A 22,212-nucleotide genomic window follows, 5' to 3' on the forward strand; every position below is an offset into this window, starting at 1 on the left:
AGAACAGGGGAAGGGACAAACCACACTGCCTTCAGCAGCAGCAAATCCTTCCTCCGTCCTCCTGAAACCTGCCCAAGGCGAAGGCAGGCTGGGAGAGCAGCCCCAGCTTAGCAAGAAACCCCGGGCTGCATTGCAGCCTTCACTCAGGGAACATAAAGACCCCTTCCAACCGAGTATTTTTCAGACATTGTTCACCCGTTCCTATACTGTTATATTTTGAGGCCTTTTACTTTATGTAGTGAATATTCATGTTTTCATCTCATTACCCTTTGTGATCTAATGTAGCCCATAGCAACCTTAGCCACTGGAGACTAAATACGATTCAGAATTTTAAACTCTGTAAGCTCTGTCAGTCATGGGCTGAGCAGCCCGGCCGTGAGCAAACAGCAAGCCCAGTGTGAGGCTGGAAGAGAGTCTGTGGTAGTCAGCAATCATTGCAAAAGGCAGTAGGTGTGAAAAAAGAAATAACAGCGTTGTGGTCAGTCAATATACAGGTGGGCAATTGTTGCCTTTATCACTGCTCTCCATTAATTATTATAATTATTCTTGTAGCTGTTGTATAGCAAAGATAGGAGCTGACTTTAGCAAGAGTTCACACCCACCTACAAGGTTTGCTTTCAGATAAGTCTGCGTGCACAGTAATCTCATGTATTAATCATTCTCTTAAAGTGACCTATTCTTGTTTGTTGTCGCATTAGGCTGTCATGTAATTTACTGGTTGGACATATGTTTGTGTCTTAGATATCCTCCATGTGATATTTTTCTCAAGCAGACCCTCTGCATTGGCAGTATCTTGGCTTTGTCACCTCTCACCAGGAGAAGGTTGAATCTCATTTACTCTTGGAAGGGTGTTTCTCCTTTGGAATTCTCTCTGGTCTTATCCCTTACTCTGCCAGAATCCTGTTTAGTCTATAACCTATTTATTCCCTACCCTTGTATTTTGTCCCATGACCTTTTTTGTTGTTGTTGTTCTAGTAGGTTGCATGATATATTATTTTTTTTCTTGTCTAATTTGCACTGAGAGAGCCAGTCCGCTCTGCGTGAAGCAGAGCCATTTTCAAATGCACTCACTTGTTCCTTCCCCAGTTCTGCATTTTGTACGCAGCCCTGCGGGTGCTGTTGTACATATCCCAGGTGTTGCCCTCAGGTGCAAAACAGGAAGACAAGATGATGGTTTAGATTTCGACGGGCTGCCTGTACCTACCCATGTCTCACCAAGTATGCAAATCACCTGCTGCCAGGACTGATGCAGTACTCCTGAAGCAAATGGGATTCCTGTTCCTTAGAACCTTACCTCGGGGACACTCCTGGGTCCTGTTGTCTCACAAAAGGGAGAGTTAGGCACTCAAATAGGTTAAAAATTGTTGAAGTCCCAAATTATTTTTACCCTTGCTCTATAAGCTACTTTTATAACACGATTTTTCTGCCAATTAAGAAGTATTTTCCACCGAATAGAAATACTGCATACTCATTCATGCACTGTAAATCACCTTCCAGGTATCGGTGAGGTATCTTAAATAGCCAGTGGATGCCTCAGCCCCTGACAAACAAATTCCCCCACGACATTGTGTAGTGTCTGGGTTCTTCCAGCTTCTAAGGCTGGAGCACAGAAGCAGCTTCCCAGCTGGAAGCAGAAAAGACAGGTGCCATTTCCTCCACAACAGTTAGAATATAATCATTAAAACAGTTTTCAGACAGCTCTTCTCCCTGTTTCTCCCCTCACATGAAACCATCACCACTCTTGCCATCATTCTCAGTTAATTCCCAAATGAAAATAGGGTGTTTCTTTAATTTGTGAGGAACTGGTTCTATCACCCAAGTAAGCAGTTCTGTTTGTTTCAAGGAACTGTGGCAAAGGGAAAAAGAGGGGAAAGTCGATGAAGTAACAAGTTTCAAAGACGGAGCATTCTTGTATGTCATGTGTAAGGTGAGGATTACAGGCCGTGCTGCAAGCAGAAAGCAAAGCAAATTCTAAACAGATCATGGTCTTTGCTGTTACCAGGCCACTCGGCATATTCCTGTCTGAAAGCGCTGTTGAAAAGCCCGGTAGTTTGGAAACTGAACCCTGTCCCACCTGTTGCCTCAGCTTTGCAGTAATTTTTTTTTTTTTTCCAGTATGAGAATTTGTAAATTATAGCCCAAAAGTAACTTACTCTAAGCCAGGCACGTTCCCAGAAAAGATGTTTAGCTCAGTCACAGTCACATACAGCAACATTCGACTCTTTTGCTGAAACAAGGCAGTGCTGTGTCCTTCCCAGGAGCCAGCGTGACTCAGTCACATTTACCCGCTTGCAGTGGCAGCATCACACACCGGGCAGCCCGCAGCAGCCCCTTGGAAAGGCCCGAGGCATCCCTGGCTGTCCGCTGGCCTGGCCCTTGGTGTTGCTGCACAACCCGGTTCTGTGAGCTGGCCCTCTCCCTCGCCCAGGCCGAGCCCGGCCCACCGCTGCCGTTCGCCACGGGCCACCCCGGGCCCGGGGCCCTCGCCCGCCGCCACCCCCTTCACCTCCCACCCGGCGGCGCCGCCTCAGCCGGGGCAGGTTCCCTCTGGGGAAAGGGCAAAGGGGCTGTTGCTCGCTGGAAAAACAAAGGAGCTCTGGGTTTGGTTGGGTTTTTACCTGAAAAATGTCCAAAGTTACACTGGCGGTACAGAAACGTTGACGCTGAAGCACGTTACAGACAGCTATTTTTGAAAAAAGTACGTTAAGCCAAAAAGCAATATGCCCAACATAAAGCCATAAAAAAGATTCAGAGAAAAACTTTGTGTTGTTAACCTTCCTGTTTTGTGTTGTGCCCGAGTTACAGCCTGAGTCCTGTTTACCCTTCTTACCCTTTGCTGCTGGATTGCCCGGGTGACCCCCCTTTTTATTGTCACCTTTGACTCTGATTGTTGGTGTGATCACCATGGTGTTAGTGTAGCCTTTGCAAGTAGCAGCTGTTTAACGCATTGTACTTTAACTACTGTGTTTGCAGGACTGTGTTTACCCTCCTGATTTGGCTTAAGTGAGATGCGTATCATGGCCAGTTAGCTCAGCAGAGCATCATGAAGGCTTATTAGTATTTTGGTACATATGAAGCAGCTAATTTAATTCAAACAGCAATGTGCCTTACTGCTTAGCTTTAACTATCTGCTGCCTAAGATGAGCATATGAAGATAAATTACATGGGGTCATTTGCTAGGAAGAGAACTAGGGAACCCAAATCTCCCTTTCAGATTCAGGGAAATAAAAAATGGTAATTCAGTTTGGAGGAAGAAACTAACGATCTGGAAGCTGACGAAAATTAGATGTCATACTTTGAGAGGTCAGATGACATCTTATTGAAATCACACCAGCTCACACTAATGTTGAGTTGGGACCTTGTCAGTTGAAAATATCAAAATATTTTTATTTATATCCTTGTCCCTACACAGCAGACAAAGCTTGAAGCCTACATTCACTGTCCGTGCTTGTGGTTAAAAGCAACTTAGACAATCTGAAAGTGTGTCAGAGCTGAAGGTAAATTGATCCAACATTTTCTTACAAAATACAAAAGTAGTAAATAATTTTCTTATGAAAAGTGGTTGAGATTTTTCCCCTTTTGAAGTTTTCTCTCAATATCATACATAAATAGAAAGACTTAAAAGTGAGAGCAGTAAATGCAAAGACTCATACCCGAGTTCAAAAATAAAACGAACCAAATCAAAAGTGTGTCTCAGCTCTTCCCACAGAGAGCTCAGTTTTCATTGATGCTTTATAGTTCCATCCCATCGCAAATATTTTATATTAGAAACAATTCAGTGATATGAAATGCATGGACTGTTGATAGATGAGAACAAGTGATCTTTGAACAGGAGGTATTCCCACTCCCTGGAACATGATAAAGTTTGTCCACACATCTGTCTCTGAGTCTAGACATAGGATGCACATTTTTTCAGAATGACCTTTATTGCACTAAAAAAGATTACATAGCCTAATTCTTACCCACTGTTGCCTAGTGGATGTTGTCACACTTGGTACAACACTGCTGGGAATGTCTTGACCACAGAGAGCAGAATCCCTAAAGCAGCACCAGAAGGCGTTGGCAGCAGGGCGTGTTCACTGGGCAGAAGTGAGCTGGGAAGCCGAGCAGGGCGGCAGACAGCTTTTACAGGTAATGACACTCCAAAGGGAATTAATTGTTTCCTGTTAGAAAGTACATTTCACCCATCTCAGTAACACATTTTATCCATCCTTACACAAGAGAAGAGTTCATTAGGAGCATTTTTCCTGACTGGAAATGCCAGTTAAGGAGACATTTATATACACAGTATTGTTGGCTTGTGCTTCGAGTTAAGACACTGCTGACAGGATGGTTTATGATGTCAGAAGACTTTTCACCCTGCAGTAAGTATTTTTGTAAAGGTGTCCAATCATCTTTGACAATACCTGTCAACAGCAGCAGTGCAGTAATATTACTGACGCTCTTAATGGTTTATTTTCCCCAAAGAGTTGCCAAGTAGCTCTCATCCTTATTAAATGTAGTGCTCACTGGACAGCCTACTCCTTATTAACAGAGTTAGTTAACAATTCCTCAAAGTGTTTGGTTAAATTTTGACAACATTGAGTGTATATTAATGATGTTGCTTTAATTAGTACCTTCTGGAAGTTTTATTCAGAAAACCCACCAGACAGTAATCCTGGCTAAATAAAATGAGTGGAACTGAAACAAAAGTTTGTGAAATAAGGTGGAAAAGCATCTAGAAGGAACACCTTGAGAAAAAATAAATCCTGAACAACTGGAGATAAATCGTACAAGCCTCTCACACGGATGCTCCAGCTCCAGAACTGCCTGCCTGTCCATCCTCCAGAGGCAAAGACAGTCAAGGTATATTTTGTGTAACTCTACCAGCTGGCATACACATAGACAGTAACAGACTATTTTTGCTATTGGTTGCTCATCTCACACGAGTGGTTTAGGTCCTAAATTTCAACTTTGCCACTGTTTTAATCAGGGCAGAAAAGTTGTTCCACCTGGAAATCCTCATTTCTCCATTTGTGTTTTTAAATATACATAATACAGTGTGTGTAAAAAAAAAAAAAAAAAAAAAAAAAAAGTCAGTAACTGTACTGAATACTAAAGTTAGGAAGTGTGTACCGTCTTATCTATAGCAGCTCTATGTGTTAGCTTTATATATATTTATCATTTCTATTTCAGTGGTACCTAGAGGCCTTTATCTGTTACGTCATCATTTTTACATGAGCACTTGCTATTCATTCTTGAGATCACTGTTTTCTGTGCATTGCACAAGATAGATTTGATTGAGGCAGAAGGCTACTGAAAGAAAAAAAAAAAAAAAAAGACATCCTTTCCTGTCTAGTCATGGACCTGTGCAAGCTGGTTCTCCCTTTTTCTTTGCCACGGTCAAAGTTCTGATGGTCAAGACTAGTTCACATGCACAGGAAGGTGATGTGATGCTTACCCTCTGGGAGATTAATACTGGAATTTTTAACTTTTGATTATTTGGTGTAGAGTTCTTAAAATTATTTTTATCAGATCTGCAGTTGTTTTTATCAAGCCAATTCATGGATCAGAAAATTTGTTAACAAGCATTATTAACTGAGTTTTGAATTAATAACTTATTATTCCCTAAGAGTTCCTCAGGAGTTCCTTACTTGCCTGGAATGAGTGTGTTAAAAGAGGCTGGAGACGTCAGCATAACAAAGTTATTTTAATGTACCTGATAGCAGACAGTCTTTTGCTTCATGTCTTTTGGAAGGTGTGTATTACAAGAATAGTTCTGCTTGTTGCATGCACACAAATTTAAATTCACATTATTCTTTAAAATAGACTATTTATGCTTTAGTTCAAAGAAGCAGGTGAGAAGTGGGGTTGAAAGGAAGGAAAAGAGGAGGTAAATCATGAAGCCACTCTAGAGAGAACAAAAAGCTCCTAGTCAAACAGAAGCGTGTGTTAGCACACTTGTGCCTGGGTTAGCCCTTTGAAGTCGGTGGAAATATCTCCCAGTTCCGTGAGCACCACCTGGGCTTGGCGCTATCTGGGCAGTTGCTGCATTGGAAGAAGCAAAATGAGCGTCATGTCTGTCTGTCCTGTGTTTCTGAGAGGTGCTCTCCTCTTAGTTACTCTACAGCCTTCATGGCAGTGGGGCCAAGTTCACCAGCTTCAGGGGACGAGTGTTTGCAGGAGCACACCCAAGGGCTGCGTTCTGGTGACAGATGGTGTGTTCAAGACTGAAATTCAGTGCAGTTCTGAGGCTTTCGGCGTTTGTCCTGTGTCTTTGATTTTTGCAATATCTTTCTGATATGACAGCACCAGAATCATCAGCCTGGCTTCCTGAAATGCTTGTGCATCTGTCTGTCTGCTCTCTCTGTTGCTGCTGTTGCCTAGTTTAAATCCCATCAGCTGGTGGGAAGACATCTGAACGAGGTAACATCGTGTAAGACACCCGAGTATCCACAGGCGAGAACACCCTTAGAAATGCCCCAAACAAGTGAAAGCTTCAGAGGTCTCAAGAAGTTGGTTCAGTTCCAGAAGCAGTAGCACTTTTTTCATTGCACTGTTTCACTACAGAACAGGATGATGGAGACAGCTCCTGGAGTGTATGTTGTCTGAAAAGTTTTATATGGGAACAGTAAACATTCAGCAGTATGTTTCATGAAAATGTCTTCAGTGACAGTCTTATTCCAGAAACCTCTGCTTTTATTTGCAAAAATCTATTTAAGATAAATGGCATATAATAAACTAAACTATCTTGTCCCCAAAACCTGTTAAGTCCCAAAATAGAATCCCTCCCAGCAATTTTGAGTCACATCTATCTATGATCATTTTTTGAGCCCATCTACAAAAGACGACTGCTTGTTCCAAAGTATTTGTGACCCTTCTAGAGCATGAAAGAGGAGAGCAAATGGTTTCCCTTATTTTGGGGGGGGTTTATGTAGTTAGGATTTTGTATTACGTCTGTGCCAGTTCACTGAGGGTGAGACTTGCACAAGCCGAAGGGGCGGTGGTGGGGAGGGAGAAGCCTTAACTCATTAGAGTGCAGCCCGCCAGAGTGCTCCACGCCTCTGGCCCAAAGCTGCCTTATAAAAAGAAGAGCTTGCCCCACTTTATTGTATTAAATTATTACCTACAGGTTATTTTGTCTGGATTACTTTTGCAGCATTTATTTTCATCTCTGTCCCAGCCATTAGAAATCTGATTTGTCAAAGATTTGTAAACTACAGTAACTTCTTGACTGGATGATCAGTGCTAAAGACCTTGAAAAATTGGCAGAAATTTTCACCCTGTGAAAACGTTAAGATCAATAAAGCAAATTGATAAATACCATTTTGCAGAATATAGGCTCTCAAATGACATGCTCTAACACATAGCAGTAACAGATTATTTCAGGTACAGAACATCATACTTTAAAAGCCATACAGTTAATGCTGTAAAAGGAAAGATTATATGAAATATGATTGATTCTTATACCTTATGTCATGAGAGGTTGCTTAAGTTATGTGGGGTTCTTGAGTAACTAAAGTAAGAGGTTACCAGAAAAAGTCAACCCTTAAATTGCAGACAAAGAGCTTCTACTACCAATAGTATTACATCATCAAAATACTTCACAGACACTCAGAAATAAGCTGTACTTCTGTATGTCAGTGAAGCAGCAAATTGAATTCTCATAATATGTTTTGAAAATGAGTCTTGTTAGGTTTGATGAGGTGGAAAAGGTACTGAGATCACTGGTTTGTTCCAATGCGTTCAGTACGCTTCTCTTGGATGTTTGCCATGGCTAATCTTTTTAATGGCAGTGTAGCTTGTAAACCCATTTGGTAGAAAGCTGTATGTCTCCGTTTCAGAGTATCACACCAAGCAGGGTGGTAAATAAGTTTCTCTTCAAGCATGCAAACCCTTTTGTTACAATACCAGAAATTTTATTTTAACACACATATCAGGAAAACTTCGGTATTTCCTTTATGAATTCAGTGATGAGCAGAATAAAATGCAAATGTCATTTTAGATACACCCACACATTCATATGTAGATAATGATAATATGCACCAGCCTTATGGTTTTTGTTCAAAGACATTTATCAAATGTCTTTAAACAAAAGACAAACTTCATTCAGGCCCAATATTCATGAAATTGTGAACCTGTCACAAACCCTCTGGGTTTCTCCAAACCCCCTCTCTGGCTACTTACCTATGCCATTCAGAAATGTCTGGGAAAACAGCCGGCCTTACAGCACGGTCACATCATCACATCCAAAGTTCTATCATACTCAACTACTGAGAGGGAACATTTCAATAAAATGAGGAAAACTTTGGCCTCAGCCTCCTGACAGCTGAACCAGAGGTTGCCACTTCAGGTGCTTTAGATGATTTCAGCCTGTGGGCTCACACAGGCAAGTTGGGTTGCCTTATTTTAGACTGTTCTGTAGGATAAAATAAACACTTTCTGTTGCCTTTCAGAGCTAAGTCAGAATTCACTGGAGATCCCATAGCACATTTATAATGACCCCCACAGCATAAATACCATTTAATCAGCTTCTATTCCAGAAGTTATTCTGTTAACACAATTTCATCTAAAAGTGCAGAATCTTACGTAGTCAGCGTCATTTTCCTTGAACCACATTCCTAATTCCTTGGTTCTGGAGAAATCCCCTGAAGAGCCTGCTTTCTTGTCGTATCTTCCTTTTTGTCAGCCTTAGAGACTCCACACAGGTGGGGTCTGGGTACAGCTGCAGGGATCCCAGTGCTCTGAACTTTGTTTTCTGTTCAGTTATTCCTGGATAGCTCTCCGTGAGAGAATCCTGCAAAGAAATCCCAGAAGAAATCCCAGGAAAGAAACTTTTTTTTTTTTCCCTGGGTTTCCTTTTTCATCTTCGGCCTATTCTTTTTCCCTAGTCATAACCAACAGCCTACTATTGCTCTGTATTTGAGTTGTTGTTGAACTGATTTTCGTGCTTTCACAGTTTGCTGTCTCTAAACACTCTCATGCAAAAACGCAAGGTAGGAGGTGAGAGCTGTGAAACTGTGTGTCTTAACATGTTGGCCTAAGGTAGGATTGTAGATACAAGAAGAGAAAGAGCACATTAGAGAAGAAAGGTAAGTATGAGAGGTATCTAAAAGAGCTGCTTTTTGCCAGTTAAAACTTTTCATTAGTGTGGTCATTTGAGCCAGAAGTTTCAGGCTGCTTTGCAGAGAGTTGCTGACGGTTCTGACTGCGATTCGTTTGCAGTTACCCGTACAGCGAGGACTCCAGCCAGGGGAAGCAGTACATGAACACGAGATGTCCAGCGTGGTGCGACAGAATCCTCATGTCCCACTCAGCCAAGGAGCTCATTCTGAAAGTAAGTACAGCCCTGGAGCCACCCACGGCCCGCGCCTGTGTGTGTCTGCAGCAGAGGTGGGCAGGGTGGAAAGACTTCTGCTTGTCCTTGCATTCTCAGTTGCCTGTAGCAAACACTCGCCACAGGGATGACAGCGTGCCGTGGCCATAACAAACTGCTGTTCCTCTGGTGCCTTCCACCCAAGGATGTGGGTTCATCCCAGTTAACACGCTGGCAGTTACCAAAGCAGGAGCTTTACAAACACTGCTTCGGGTATCTGAGGTGCCGACACCGGCTGCCTGTCGTCTTCTCTGCTGCTTCTGCACTTACAGCACTGGGAAACTGTGCCTGCTTTAAAAATGGGTAACCAAAACCCTCCATCAGTCCCCCTCTCCAGTCCACTACACAGTAACGTAGGTAACAGTGCTGCCTGTACTAAGGATTCTGCATGGCTGCAGACAGAAGTACCGAGGGGCGGCTGCTGCCTGCGGAGTAACCCCGCTGGAAGGAAAACCCATGCAGCAACAGCTTGAGGTACCTGAGCCACGAGCATGGTAGATTCAGGTTCCCTCTGCTGCTGATGGTGAGAACTGGATTTCCCAAGAATATGCCAGACGTTTGATGGGCCAGATCTCCCATCTCTGTCCCCTGAATGCAGGCAGTCTCCAGCAGGCAGGCCTAACTCAGTACACCAATTAAGTCCCTAAATTTAGACATTCCATTAGAGCTTTAAAAACACAACAGTGCAACATTTTTAGAACATCTAGTTCCTCTTGGGATTTTAGTGTACAGAGGTAAGGTAACCTTGGGTGATGTTCTGTCCGAAGTTGAATGACCTAAACACAGTTCAGGAGCTGTGCAGCTTTCCTTTCTCTAGCTTTCTCCTGGAGACTGCTCTGCTCTCCCCCTCTCCCTGGAAACACTGGCCCGGGCCAACCCACGCGGCCCCGGTTCTCTCCCCTGGGCTTGTTCGTGGCAACTGGAGACCCGTCCTGTTCACGCTGGCCACCAGCTGTTCTGAAGGAAGAGGGCCCGATCGGGAAGGCGGTGGGAGGTACAAGGGGGACTCCCCCAGCCTTTCTGCTCTGAATTGTTGGTGCTGCACCAGCCGTGGCCCTGAGCGCGACGCCAGCGCAACCGTGCTGTGACTTCCCAGCACGGCGGCGCTGAGGTTCCCCTGCAGACCAGCCCCTGGGAATGTCTCATGCAGAACAGACTCACCCAACCCAAAATTGCCCAAAGTCACGCGTCCGTCTGTCTGTCCCTGTATAACTAACATGCTTTAATCAGAGTAAGTTGTGGAAAATAATCTTTGCAAATAAATTCTACAGCTTCACGGCTTTTTTCTTGTTTAAATCAGTGAAACCCTTGAAACTTGCTCTCCTGAAGTTTATAACCTCCTGTTTCTCTCTCTCATCAGGGTTATTTATCTCATGATTACACTGTTTGCTTTGCAGTATATAACTCACTGAAAGGCTGAGAACATTTTTTCCATAGCTACTCAAATTTCATTTCAATGTACTTCCTCACACATATCAGTGTGTAGAAGTATCTGCATGATCTCGTGAAGTTTCACCCAAAATTTTAGACAATGCATGTACTGCAGTATCTAATAAAAAAACCTGTGAAGCTTAGAAAAATACTGGCTCTATAGTAAAATAGTAATATCAAAATCAGTGTTATGTGATCTTCTTACACAGAAATATCATATGAAAAAGTGAGACTTTACCCAAAATATTACAGATAGTACTTGGCGCCCATGAAATTCCTAAAGAACAAAGGATTAAAACCATGGAAAGAGTGGCCAATGAGGGAAGATTTTTTTTTAAGCTATGAATAAGGAGATAGAAGTGTACACAAAGGCTTGAAGAGTGTAAACAGTACAGAGGGAAAGGAATTCTTTCAGATTATCTAGGGGGGTATAACTTGGATATAATGGGAGAAAACTAAACAAAGGAAAACAAAGTTAGAGCATTAAAGAAATTTGTAACTGTGAGGTCACTTGGCCCAATTCTTAGTCTCCATGGAACAGAAACCCAGTCAGCTGGATGAATGTGCTGGTTTTGGCTGGGATAGAGTTAATTTTGCAGTATATGCTCCCTGTAGTGCTTAGTTGCCAGCTGGGGTTAAACCACAACAGTCATTCAAAGCTTACGTTTTAAAAATGCATATAATTTTGACTCTGCAGCTTTGCATTTGCAAATTATGCGCATGCAGTTTGGGACATCTCCAGAAATGCTTATGCAAAATTACAGATATAGATGAGGCCAAACTGGCATGGTTGTTTAACTCAGTGAGTCTACACCAATAAAGGAGTTAGCTTATCCAGCTCAAAACCAAACTGTAATTCTGGCCCATAAAACTTAATGAAAATATTCAGTAGAAAAGAATGCTGAAGTGATAGAAGAAAGGGCAAAATGACCTTACAGGTTTTTGTGGTTCTACACAGTAAGCAGTGTTTGCCGTGATACTGAGAATTTATTCCACCGCAGAGACTTACGCTTTGAAGCTTTAAAAGGAACTGTGAAGAAAGTAAAAGCAAATTTTGATTAACTGATCACACTGTAACAAATCCTTAAAGTATAAATGTATATGAATTTTTAAAGCATTTCTGGTTGTAACTAGCTATTGAGTATTCTTACGCAGGTAATCATTTTGCTGTATTAATTTTTCTTGCAGGCAGATAAAGAATTTCCTTTCTGCCTTAGCAATTCTATATTTTATTTCAAACAAAAATTGCAGTAAATCTGCATTTTAATCCTATGTAAAGAAAGGGTAGTACTCACAAATTGCCACACTGTACAGTGTGTTCTGCTACCCAGTAGGCATTACAGATTGTACAGACATGGGGCTGTAAACAGCTTTCATGCAACATCATCTATCATGCCATGGTCGGTTACCTCACCATCATGTTATTTTATGCTTCCTGAGCCCTAAAACACCAAAGGTTGCCCACTGCTAGGGAGCTGTGTTGATGCCTGATAGCATGAAGTAATGAATGCTCACCCAAGTGTATATTGTTTCTGCTTGTGCACCGCTGTAATTTGTTTATCTGTCTAAAGATTATGCAGTTGAAAATCCACAATTTTATGCTGCCTTTGTAAATTATCAAGTCGCTTTTGATGAATGTATCCCCACTTCCGATGCTAGTGGCATTATGATCTTGAAATATTGGAAAGTGCTCATGCATACAATGCAGAAGGTTATGTTTTTATATTTTTGGCAGACAACCGTGCTATAAAGTAAATCTGACCTTAAGCTTCCTTACTGCATTAAAGATAATTCAGTTTTAACTTTATAGTCCTAAATGCTACTGTTTATATAAAGTTATTGCCCAGTCAGACTTGACTGATTACAGATGAGAAAGTCTTGAGTGTTTCATACAAAATAAATTAGTATTGCCAACTACTTTAAAGCACATCTATGATTGTGTTAGAGACTTGAGAGTGTGCAGACTGCAGACTTAATTAGCTTATAGGAATTGTTTAGCATAATAAGGAATTGTCTTGTATGGCAATGTGTTTGTATTTATTCCTGAAGTACTGTGCTAGAGAATCAAAACAGATTCTCAAACTCACGTTTATTGCAAATGGCAGGAAGATGACTACATTTTATTATTCATTAAGCTACAAATGCTAAAGAAGTCAGTGTATAAAGATAAAGTTCAGCACGGAACAAAATGAAAGCAATTCATAATGGGAGACTGGAGGAATTTCAGCTTTCATTTGCTGGTTTTCTTAAAATCACTTAATGCTTTATTTCAGATGAAGAAATGTATCTGATAGACATGGTTAAAGATTATACTCAAAAACTGTAAACAGCTCATTATTCTCTGAATATTAAAAATCACCTATATAATGAAATCAAATGCTCTTATAAGGCAATGTGGATTGCATTTATTTCAAAGAACAACATCTATCTCACCTAATTCAATAAAAATTGTGTGTTGTTCTTAAAAAAGGGCTGCCCAAATGTGCTAGCTGCACTTCATCACAACCGAGTCATTCATTTCATCTACCCCAGTGTTGCTCACTAACATTTCTTGAGGTCTCAGAAGCAAGGAGTAGATGCAGTGATTTCATGAGTTATTTTATGTGGACAAATTGCAGAAATTACTGCAAGTGGTGCTGGACATAAAAGTTCATTCTTACGTGGTCTTTCTGTGGAGAAGCCAAGCAAAGATGTTTTAATATCACTTCCGTCAGAAACTGGTTTGAACTACTTGCATAAATTATTTCCATATTTCTGTTTCTGTAATCTGGAGAATACTTGAACTGACTAGTGGTTTGTTGTGTTGTTTTTTTTTTTTTCAACTAGTCAGAAAATGATGAGAAGATAGTAATATATGACCACATTGGGCCAAATGTCTGCATGGGGGATCACAAGGTAATTAAATTAAACATTTGAGTAAAGTAAACATTTTAGTATTGTATCTTCTAAGTCTCTTTTATTAGGAAGGAGAATGTATGCACTAGTTTCTGTTAATTTTATTTTTAAGTCAACTATACCTCTGTCCTATTTTTAGTTTAAAGCCTCAAACATGTTTTAGAACTGAAATCAGCCAGTAGAGTAGATACTGGTATGAAATCAAATAAAGAACAGGATGATGTGTGCTGCACTGAAAGCACGATACTGTACAGAATGGAGGAGCAACTGTCTGTACACATATGACTGTTCTTGTAAAACAAAAGTATTTTCATTGGGTTATCAAAATTGTTTCCAAAACATAGCTTCAGTTAAGTCGGTGCCTAGCTGCTTATTAGTAAAATAACATATTGGCAGTTCCATCTTTAAGCAACAAGTGAGAAAAAGGGACTAGAATTACATAAATACCAGTTGTTAAAGTGAATTAAAAAACATGAATTTTTACAAACAATATTCTCTGGCTGAAGATACCAGACGGAAAGCCAAGTTAGAAATGTGTCAAAACTGAGTATTTGCTTTCTGTGAAAAAAGCTGATCGAGGAGTAGGAGGTAACCTCTGAAAGCCTGTATAAAAACTACATAAAACCTATATAAAAGCTCAACTGGAAACCTGCAAGAACATGTAAACTGTAAGGCAGTGGTGAGGTGTCGGTCCTGGCGCTGAGGCTCCTGGGCACTAATTCAGTGGTGGATGATGGGGGTGTGCATCTCTACACCCACATCCAGATTCACAAACATACACCTCTAGTTACCTTCAGGGATGCACTAGAGTGATTTGGTCTAGAATCATCCAAGTCAGATTTTAAAATACAGATGTTTACCAACTCCTCCAGCGAAATGAAAAGTTCAGTGTGCCAGCAGCTGAAGGCCAGCCAGTTCAGAAACAGTAATTTTTGTTTCCTTTGTCACCAGTGTACTTAATGTGAATTTTTTTAGCGTGGAGCAAACTGTGTGATAAAAGGGAGCTGTGTGTGGGACCCAGTCCTCCTCCACAGAGATCAGTGGCAAACTTCCCCTTAGATTTCAATGGGAACAGGGATCTGTAAGGAGATGGGGTAGTTCTCTTGTGCGTTTTGTAGTTAGATTGATCAAAAAAATTATTGCATCATTTTGTTTTCAGTCATAGAGGAGTTTTTGCTGTGTTTACTACTGACTGTAAAAAAAAAAAAAAAAGGTTGTATTTCAAATGTGTAACTTCTATTTTTCCCTGACTTGCTGCAGCCTGTGTTCCTGTCCTTTCGAATAGCTGCTGGGGCAGGTAAACCTATTGCAAATGTGCACAAGTGTTGTGTCGTGCAGTGATGTGGTGGTAAATATCATTTTTTTTCCTTTACGTTTATATTTTCTACATCATTTCCCCTGTGTTTATTTTTCTTTTTAAAAAAATGCCAATTCTGCAACAGGAAAAAGATGCCTACGAAATGAGAAGATTTTCCGTGAAACCACACTGTAGCAAGGAGGGAAGGAATACGCAGTAAACTGAAATACATAATCGTAACAACTGTATTGATAAATCAAGTCCCGAGTGCCACATTTTTAGACTGCTGATCGTACACTATGCTTCAGCATCTGGACTCTGTTCGAGAAAAGCCTCACATACCTCACTGTCTTGTATGTTCATGTGACATCAAGTAGAAATGTGGAATTATTTTTTATATATATGTCACAATTCTGTTGCCAAAACTCTAAATAGACAGCAGAGATGTTATGTATTTTAGATTTCACAACTTTCAACTTTTAGTGTTTGTCAATGTGGAAAAGCTATTTCAGCATATTATAAACTTTTACAGGTGTCATGCCTAACATTATATCTTTACCACTTTGGGGTTTTGTACATTGGATTGTATAGATAGAGATATTGATGGTTTTAAATGGTATTTTCTTTGTTGACCAAGGCTTATGGTTTGTGTTTTAGTTTTAGTATTTTGTTTTTCATTTTTATAATTTTTTCTCATGGTATTTACTATACTGCCATGTTACATGGTTTTTGAATCACACAGCAGCTGCTTTCTATACATACATATATATGTGTGTGTATATATATGTATGTATGTGTATATATACACAGATATATAAATAATTTATAAACCTGACCAAAACTTACGCTAAATATACTTTCCAATATGAATGCTTGAGAGTGCCATATCAGCAGTTAGTGTTGGAGCCTTAGCAGGTTTAGTTCAGTGTACATCAACAACCAACATTTATATAATAAATAATATATAGCAGTGCCATCCTGGATACAGATATATAGCATACTATATAGCACATATATTAGCAGTTTCACTTTACTACTCCTATAATCCCTTCTTTCTATGTAATATTAAGGATTGAATGTGAAGTTCTTAGCTAGGTTTGGGTGTAACTTTCCAGAATTTTGTAAACTGTTTTTGTCCGTCTTTTGTTACTGTTTTATGGTGCCAAGTATTCTATATGGAAACAATAACAACATGGGAGAAGAAAGTAATAGTCTGCTTCAGGTAGCAACTGCCTTGGACACAGACTGTATTTATACAGTGCTAAAGGAAAAAAAGGACTGTAAATTTTCCTGGTTAGTAGCTCAGTGCAGCCTACAATATAATCCTGTTACGAACATTTTTCTCCCACCACTAAATACAACATTAAAAGGTGATTAGGGAGTCTGTTGATGAAACACAAATGTATGTTTTATTGATTTAATTTAGAACACTACAGAGTTCATGGACTGCGTGATGGCATTAGATTGATGCTTGATTTTGGTATAAATCACTACCATTGAAAATGATTTGATGTCCGCTTGCAGAGTGTTTCCTCAACAGTACGGTCTGGGTTTTTATGAAGTACTGTTGCCCAAAGGGTGTCTGCAGCTCTGTATTGTTATTGTGCCATGTTGCATTATAACCACACAGTAATTCTATTTAAGCGAACTCAACTCATGATAACTTCGAAGGCCTTTAGAAATGAGTACTCTGGTTCTCAAGCAATAAAACTAATCATGGTGAATATGGCTGTGTCTGTGCCTTTAATTTTGGCATTGGGGATTAGCGGGAAATTATTAAATTGTCGCATTTCTTATTAATGAGTTACCTTTTAATCGCCTGCCAGTTAACAGGGTTGTTTCTCCCATGAAGACCCGTGTAACAGACGGCGGTGCCGGTGTTAACCAGAGCACGGGGCAGCGGGGAAGAGCCGCGTAGGAGTTTGTATTGCCGAGCTATGCACAGGGAGGAACACAACCTCACGGGCTGTTCGTGAGACGCCGGGCCCCAGCAGTTCAGTAAACGCGCCACCATAAACTCCTTCCTGATTATCGCTGGTTTTAGAAAAAAAACCTGCATGCCTTTCCAAGCTCGGACCGAAGCCTCATCTCTAGACAGACTCACCAGAGCCACAGCTGCCGGACCGTAAGCGGCCCGAATCCAGCCGGAGGCGTTGGTGACACCGCTGGCCCGACAAGGTAATTTGTTGAAAGAGTCTCAAATGTAACCGCAGAAATTCGTAAAACGCAGCTTTAGCGTTGCAGCAAGAGCCAGAGGCGTTATCCCGGGGCGGGGCGGGGCGGGGGGTGCTCCCGGGCGGGTCCCCCACCCCAGAGCGCTGGGGGGCAGCGAGGGGCCCGGCTCCCGCCCGGTACCTCCCGCCCGGCCCCCCCGGCCCGGCCCGGCCCCGCCGGGCTCTGCCGTGCGCGGGGGGGGCGGGCGGCAGCGGCCCCGCGGTGTCGGCTGCGCGGATGCGGCAGAAAGCCACCGCGTTCTATTAAAAGACACTCATCCCCGAGTATAGATTGCCGAGTTCCTTGGGGCACGTTTCATTTAAGGAAATAAGGAAAGGAGCAGGTGTGAATAATCCGACTTTCAAGCGCGGGTATTTTTTTATCCTGCCATTTTCCCTTAGGAGCCAGGGAACCGGCTCCGGTTCGTCGCCGCGGTCCCAGCGCCCTGTCTCGGTATGGCCAAAGCCGAGGCAAAGATTAATTTCGAAACTTGATTTACTCCCTCTGTAACCGCGGCACGACTCGAGCGAGGTCTGGCCGAGCCCCGCTCCCAGGGAGCGAGAGTCCGCCGGGGCCCGCTCCCTCGCCTGACCCAGCCGAGGCGCTGCCCGGGCCGGCCGGGCCGGGCCGGCGGGTCCCGGCGGGTCCCGGCTCCCGGCCCCGTCCCGCGGCGCGGCGGGGGCCGCCGGAGAGCGCCAGAGCCAGCGCGGCGGCGGGTCCCGCGCCTCCGCGGCCCCACATGCGCGGCAGCTGCGCACCGGGGGAAGGGCGCGGCACGGGCCCCGGCCCCGCGGGCGCGCGGAGGGTCCGCCCGGGGCCGCCGCCGCTCCCCGCGGCCTGGCCCCGCCGCTCCGGCCGCATCCGCCCTCGGCGCGGGGAGCCCGGGGGCGCCGGCCCGGCCCGGCGCTGCGGAGGGCGGCTGCGGGAGGGGAGGCACCGGGTGTCGCGGCCGCGCCGCTTCTCTGTGCCGGGCGAGCGGAGCGGAGCGGGGCCGGCCCGCGGCGCGGCCGGTGCGTTTGCTGAGGCCGCGAAGAAGTAGCCAAGACACGGAACGGAAAGAACGTCTCGTTCTCTTCAAAACCAAAACGGGGAGAAGAGGCGGCTGGACAACGGAGCGGGATTACACCCGCCAGGCCCGAACATGCCCGAGAGGAGAAAAGCGAAGCCTGAGGCGGCTGCGAAGCCCCTCGACAGCTGCGTAATTACCTGGGTCTCGTTACGGGCAGGTGGTAACCGCAGCCCGCGGGTGCGGGGCCGCCGGGGCTGTGGGTGCGGACCGAGGGCCGCCGGGACGAGCTTCCCGGGAGCGCGGCAGGACGGCGAGGCGGGGGGATGGTGCTCGCAGACCTCCACCGCTCAGCTCTGCGGGGTCGCCTTCGGGTTTTTCGCAGCGGCTTGGTGTCCGGGCAGCGCGGTGGTACGTGTCCCGGCCCCTGCCTCCCCCTCCCCGGACCGGCGGCCACCGAAACGCTTTTGGCGGCAGAACCGGCGCGGCCGCGGCCCCCGCACGGGGCAGGCCCAGGGCTGCAAGTTCAGCCCCTGCATCGCCTCTCCCGGGGGTGGGGGGCGGTTCAGGCCCGCGGGTTCTGCGCGGCAGAGCCCGGCTCCCGGCCGTGCCACCGGGGCAGCCGTCCCCTGCCCGCGGCTCTCCCGGCTCGGCCCCCGACCGCCGCCTCCGTCTCACCCCAAGGAGCGGCGGGGGCCGGTACGCGGCTGCGGACAAGGGCCGCGGGCCCCGAGACTGCGGCCCGGCGGGGCGGGCAGGCGCCGGCCGATCGTCCCTGGCCAGCGGGCCGCGCGGGAGCGGCCCTAAAAACCGGGGTCCTCGGGTCCGTGAGGCGAAAGCCAGAAATCACCCTGCAACAACAGGTACGGTGACCCCGCGGAGCGGAGGCGAAGCCCCCTGCGGCTCGCGAGCGGGGCAGCAGCCGAGGAGAACACGGACAGGGACAGAAAACGGGTCATGCGGGAAGAAACTCGCTAAAGGAGAAGCTTGTTAAATAATTTATTGATTTATACAAAGTCTTTCCAACCCGTGTGGAGACATTATTTGATCCCAATGTAAAATCAAGTGTCCGTTTTTCTCTCGTGCTTTTTTTGGGTTGTTTTCTCTTTTGATATTATTAAGCATAAAAGCCAGAGGCAGGAGAAATCAAACCGTAAAAACACTGAGTAGAGGGAGGGAGTGAAAGAAAACAGCCGTTTTTACACTAGAAATATACATCACAAAATCTGAAATTTACTATATACAAAGTGGCTGAGCTTGGATTTGGCGACCCATACAAAACGTAACAAAATCTGATTGTTAGGAGCAGGAAATCGGCAAGAAGGCTAAAAGAAAGAGGGGCAAACCTTAAAGGGACACAAAACAAAAACCAACAAGTTGGAAAAATTCCTCTGAAATTTACATCGATGAGAAGGAAAATAATTTCATAACTTATTCTGTAAAAAATATATACATTTCACATACATCTTAGGCTGTACAACACACCACTTTAAACATCCAGTTACAACTCATCGCCGCCGCGGTGCCTACCAGGGCGGCTCGCGGGGCCGCGGCTGCCGGTGCCCGCGCCCTCACAAGGTGTCCGAGCTGGTGCTGCAGGGGCTGACGAGGGACAGGTTCGTAGATTTGTGCTTTTTCAATAGCCTCGTGATTTTTTCGTCGTCTGAGTTGGGGTCCAGGGGCTTGTTGTATTCGTCATCGTCCTCATTGTCCGAGCTCTCCTTCAGCTTCTCCGTCTCCGAGTCGTGCTTCTTCTTCGCCGAGGCCATCTCCGCCGCGTGCCGCTTCCGCCACTTGGTCCGTCTGTTCTGGAACCAGACCTGGGCACCGGCACCGGGCACGGCTCAGCCCCACGGCCGCGCCCGGCCCCGAACCCCTGCCCGCCCGACGGCGGCACCGGGCCGCGGCCGCCCCCCCCCCCCCGCCCTCCCCACGGCGCGGGGCTCCGGCGAGGCCGGCAGCGGGGAGGGGGCTGCCGGGACACGCTCGGGCCACCCGCCCGGCTCCTCCGGGGAGGTCGCCAGCAGGAGCTGAGCGGCAGCAAAGGCGGCGGCTTCGCGAGCCGTCCTCTGTTGAAAACGGAATACGGTGGCCAGAAAAATACGTCTGTTGGCTCTCAGGGCGGTTCAACGCTCTGGTGCGCCCAAAATCTTTGGTAAAATATTTAAGTGGTTGTGCAAGGTGAGGGTGTGCCAATGGCAGGACACTATCTCCGTTGAAAAGTGACCCGTTGAAAGCAATTACCTGCGGGGGGGGGGGGGGGGTGTGTTCGGTTTGGGGTCTGCTTTGGGGTTTTTTTTAACATACCTATTATTCTGAAATAATTTCCATCACAAAAAACTCGAAGCACAAAATAAGTTACGCAGAAATTGGCCTAAAAATCTATCCAATATCCAAATGTAATATAAATTGTAACTGACTTAAAAAAAAAAAAACCAACAACCTGTGCGGTTGTACGGTTTTCATGGTCCCTGACAAAAAAAACCCGCCGGCGCTGCCTCGGCAGCGAGCGGGAGGCAGCGGCCGGGAGAGCCCGTTACCGGCCCGCGGCCCCGGCGCGCCCGCGGACCTACCTTCACTTGGCTCTCGGTCATCCCTAAGGAGTAGGCGAGGCGGGCTCTCTCCGGTCCTGCCAAGTATTTCGTCTGTTCGAAGGTTTTCTCCAGAGCAAAAATCTGCTGCCCGGAGAAAGTCGGCCGCGAGTGTTTCTTCTTGCCGTCCTTGTCCAAAACCATCCCCGTCTGAGCTGAAAGCGGAGGAGAAACAGCCCCGTCAGAGACGGGGCCCGCGCCGATCCCCGCTCGGAACCGGGCCTCCGCCCGGCGCGGAGGGGGGCGCGGGCTGCGGCGGGGCTGCTTCGGGGGTCCGCCGGCGGCTCTAGAGCAGGATTCGGTCCGGGGACATTCCGCGGCGCCGCGGGGTGACCGGCCCCGGCCCCCGCCCCGGGCCTTGCCTTCAGCGCGCCGCGGCCTCCACCGGGCCGTCCGCCCCGTCCACCGCCCGCCCCGGGAGGCTGGGGGGGGGCCGGGCCCCGGCCGCGGGGGCTCCCCGGGCCGCGCTGCCCGCCGGATCCGGCCGCACTTACCGGGACAGGCGAGGCGGGGGTCCCTCCAGGGAGAGCCCTGCACCACTCCCGGCCAGAAGATGGGCGGCCGCCCCGGCAGCTCCGCCAGCGGCTTCGGGTAGCGGGAGACGGCGGCGGGGTTGAAGTACATCCCCGCCGAGGCCGCCAGCCCGTTGATGCGGGGCAGCCCGCCCAGCAGGTTGCTGGCGGAGCCCACGGGCCGCCCCAGGATGTCGCTTATTCCGTGCGGCGTCCCCAGGGGCAGCTGCGTGTTGAGTCCGCCCAGGGCCGGCGCCTTGAAGCCGGCGGGGTTCTGCAGGGTGTAGGGGAAGAGGGAGGTCTTCATCTCGGCCATGTTGTGCAGCGCGGCCAGCGGCGTGCTGCCGAGGACGAACGCGCTCTGGCGATTAGCATCCATCTGCCCCACCGCTAACATTGGCGCTCATCCGCCAGCGCGGGCCCCTCTCCCTCCGCGCCGGCCGCCGCTCCGCTGCAGCCCCGCGCCGGGAGCGCCGGCCGCGGGCGGGACGGTCCCTCCTCCTCTCGCAGGTCCAACGCCGCCAGCAAGTGCCGAAGTTTGCCGGGAGGAGGAACGGCCCCCGCGCTCCGCCGCCGCGCTCCGCCAAGCCCCAGGCTGCGCAGCGGGGAACGCCAAGTCGGGGCCGCGTGGCGAACCGGCGGGGCGGGAGTCCCGGGGAAGCCGAGCCCCGCGCCGGCGGGGCGGCCCCGGCGGGGCGGGGGGGGGGGGGGACGGCGCGGTACGGCGCGACGGGGAGCGGCCGGGCCGGGCTCCGCGCCTCGCCTCGGCCGCGCGTCCCGGCGGCGGCAGCGGGGGACCCTGCGCGCCGCGCCCCGGGGCGCAGATAACCGCGCGGGCACCTGCGAGCCCCGCGCCCATTGGGCGGCCGCCTCCCCGCGCCGCCGCCGCGGCCCAATCGGCGGGCGGCCAC

General features: G+C 46.9%; 2 protein-coding genes across 4 annotated transcripts in view; one reads left to right on the top strand and one right to left on the bottom strand.

The window, feature by feature from the left end:
• The window catches only part of INPP5A (inositol polyphosphate-5-phosphatase A), a 245,053-nt gene extending 228,351 nt beyond the window's left edge, over nucleotides 1-16,702 (top strand). The window contains exons 13-16 of one of the 3 annotated variants that reach the window (XM_074908024.1): nucleotides 9,205-9,316; nucleotides 13,613-13,681; nucleotides 14,942-15,029; nucleotides 15,124-16,702. In XM_074908024.1, coding sequence (XP_074764125.1) covers nucleotides 9,205-9,316; nucleotides 13,613-13,681; nucleotides 14,942-15,022 — 262 coding nt within the window. In that variant the 3' untranslated portion in view covers nucleotides 15,023-15,029; nucleotides 15,124-16,702. The remainder of the gene's footprint in view (nucleotides 1-9,204; nucleotides 9,317-13,612; nucleotides 13,682-14,941; nucleotides 15,030-15,123) is intronic. The other 2 variants (XM_074908023.1, XM_074908025.1) reach the window with 2 other exon arrangements.
• A 3,067-nt stretch (nucleotides 16,703-19,769) lies between these two features.
• On the bottom strand, nucleotides 19,770-21,854 carry NKX6-2 (NK6 homeobox 2). The gene is made up of 3 exons (XM_074908496.1): nucleotides 21,284-21,854; nucleotides 20,772-20,944; nucleotides 19,770-20,018 (listed from the first exon to the last, which is right to left on the bottom strand). The coding sequence occupies exons 1-3, from the start codon at nucleotides 21,696-21,698 to the stop codon at nucleotides 19,770-19,772; spliced, it is 837 nt and encodes a 278-aa protein (XP_074764597.1). The 5' UTR covers nucleotides 21,699-21,854.
• Nucleotides 21,855-22,212: the final 358 nt, after the last annotated feature.

This window comes from Athene noctua, chromosome 5 (genome assembly GCF_965140245.1).
Source record: "Athene noctua chromosome 5, bAthNoc1.hap1.1, whole genome shotgun sequence".
NCBI lineage: Eukaryota > Metazoa > Chordata > Aves > Strigiformes > Strigidae > Athene > Athene noctua.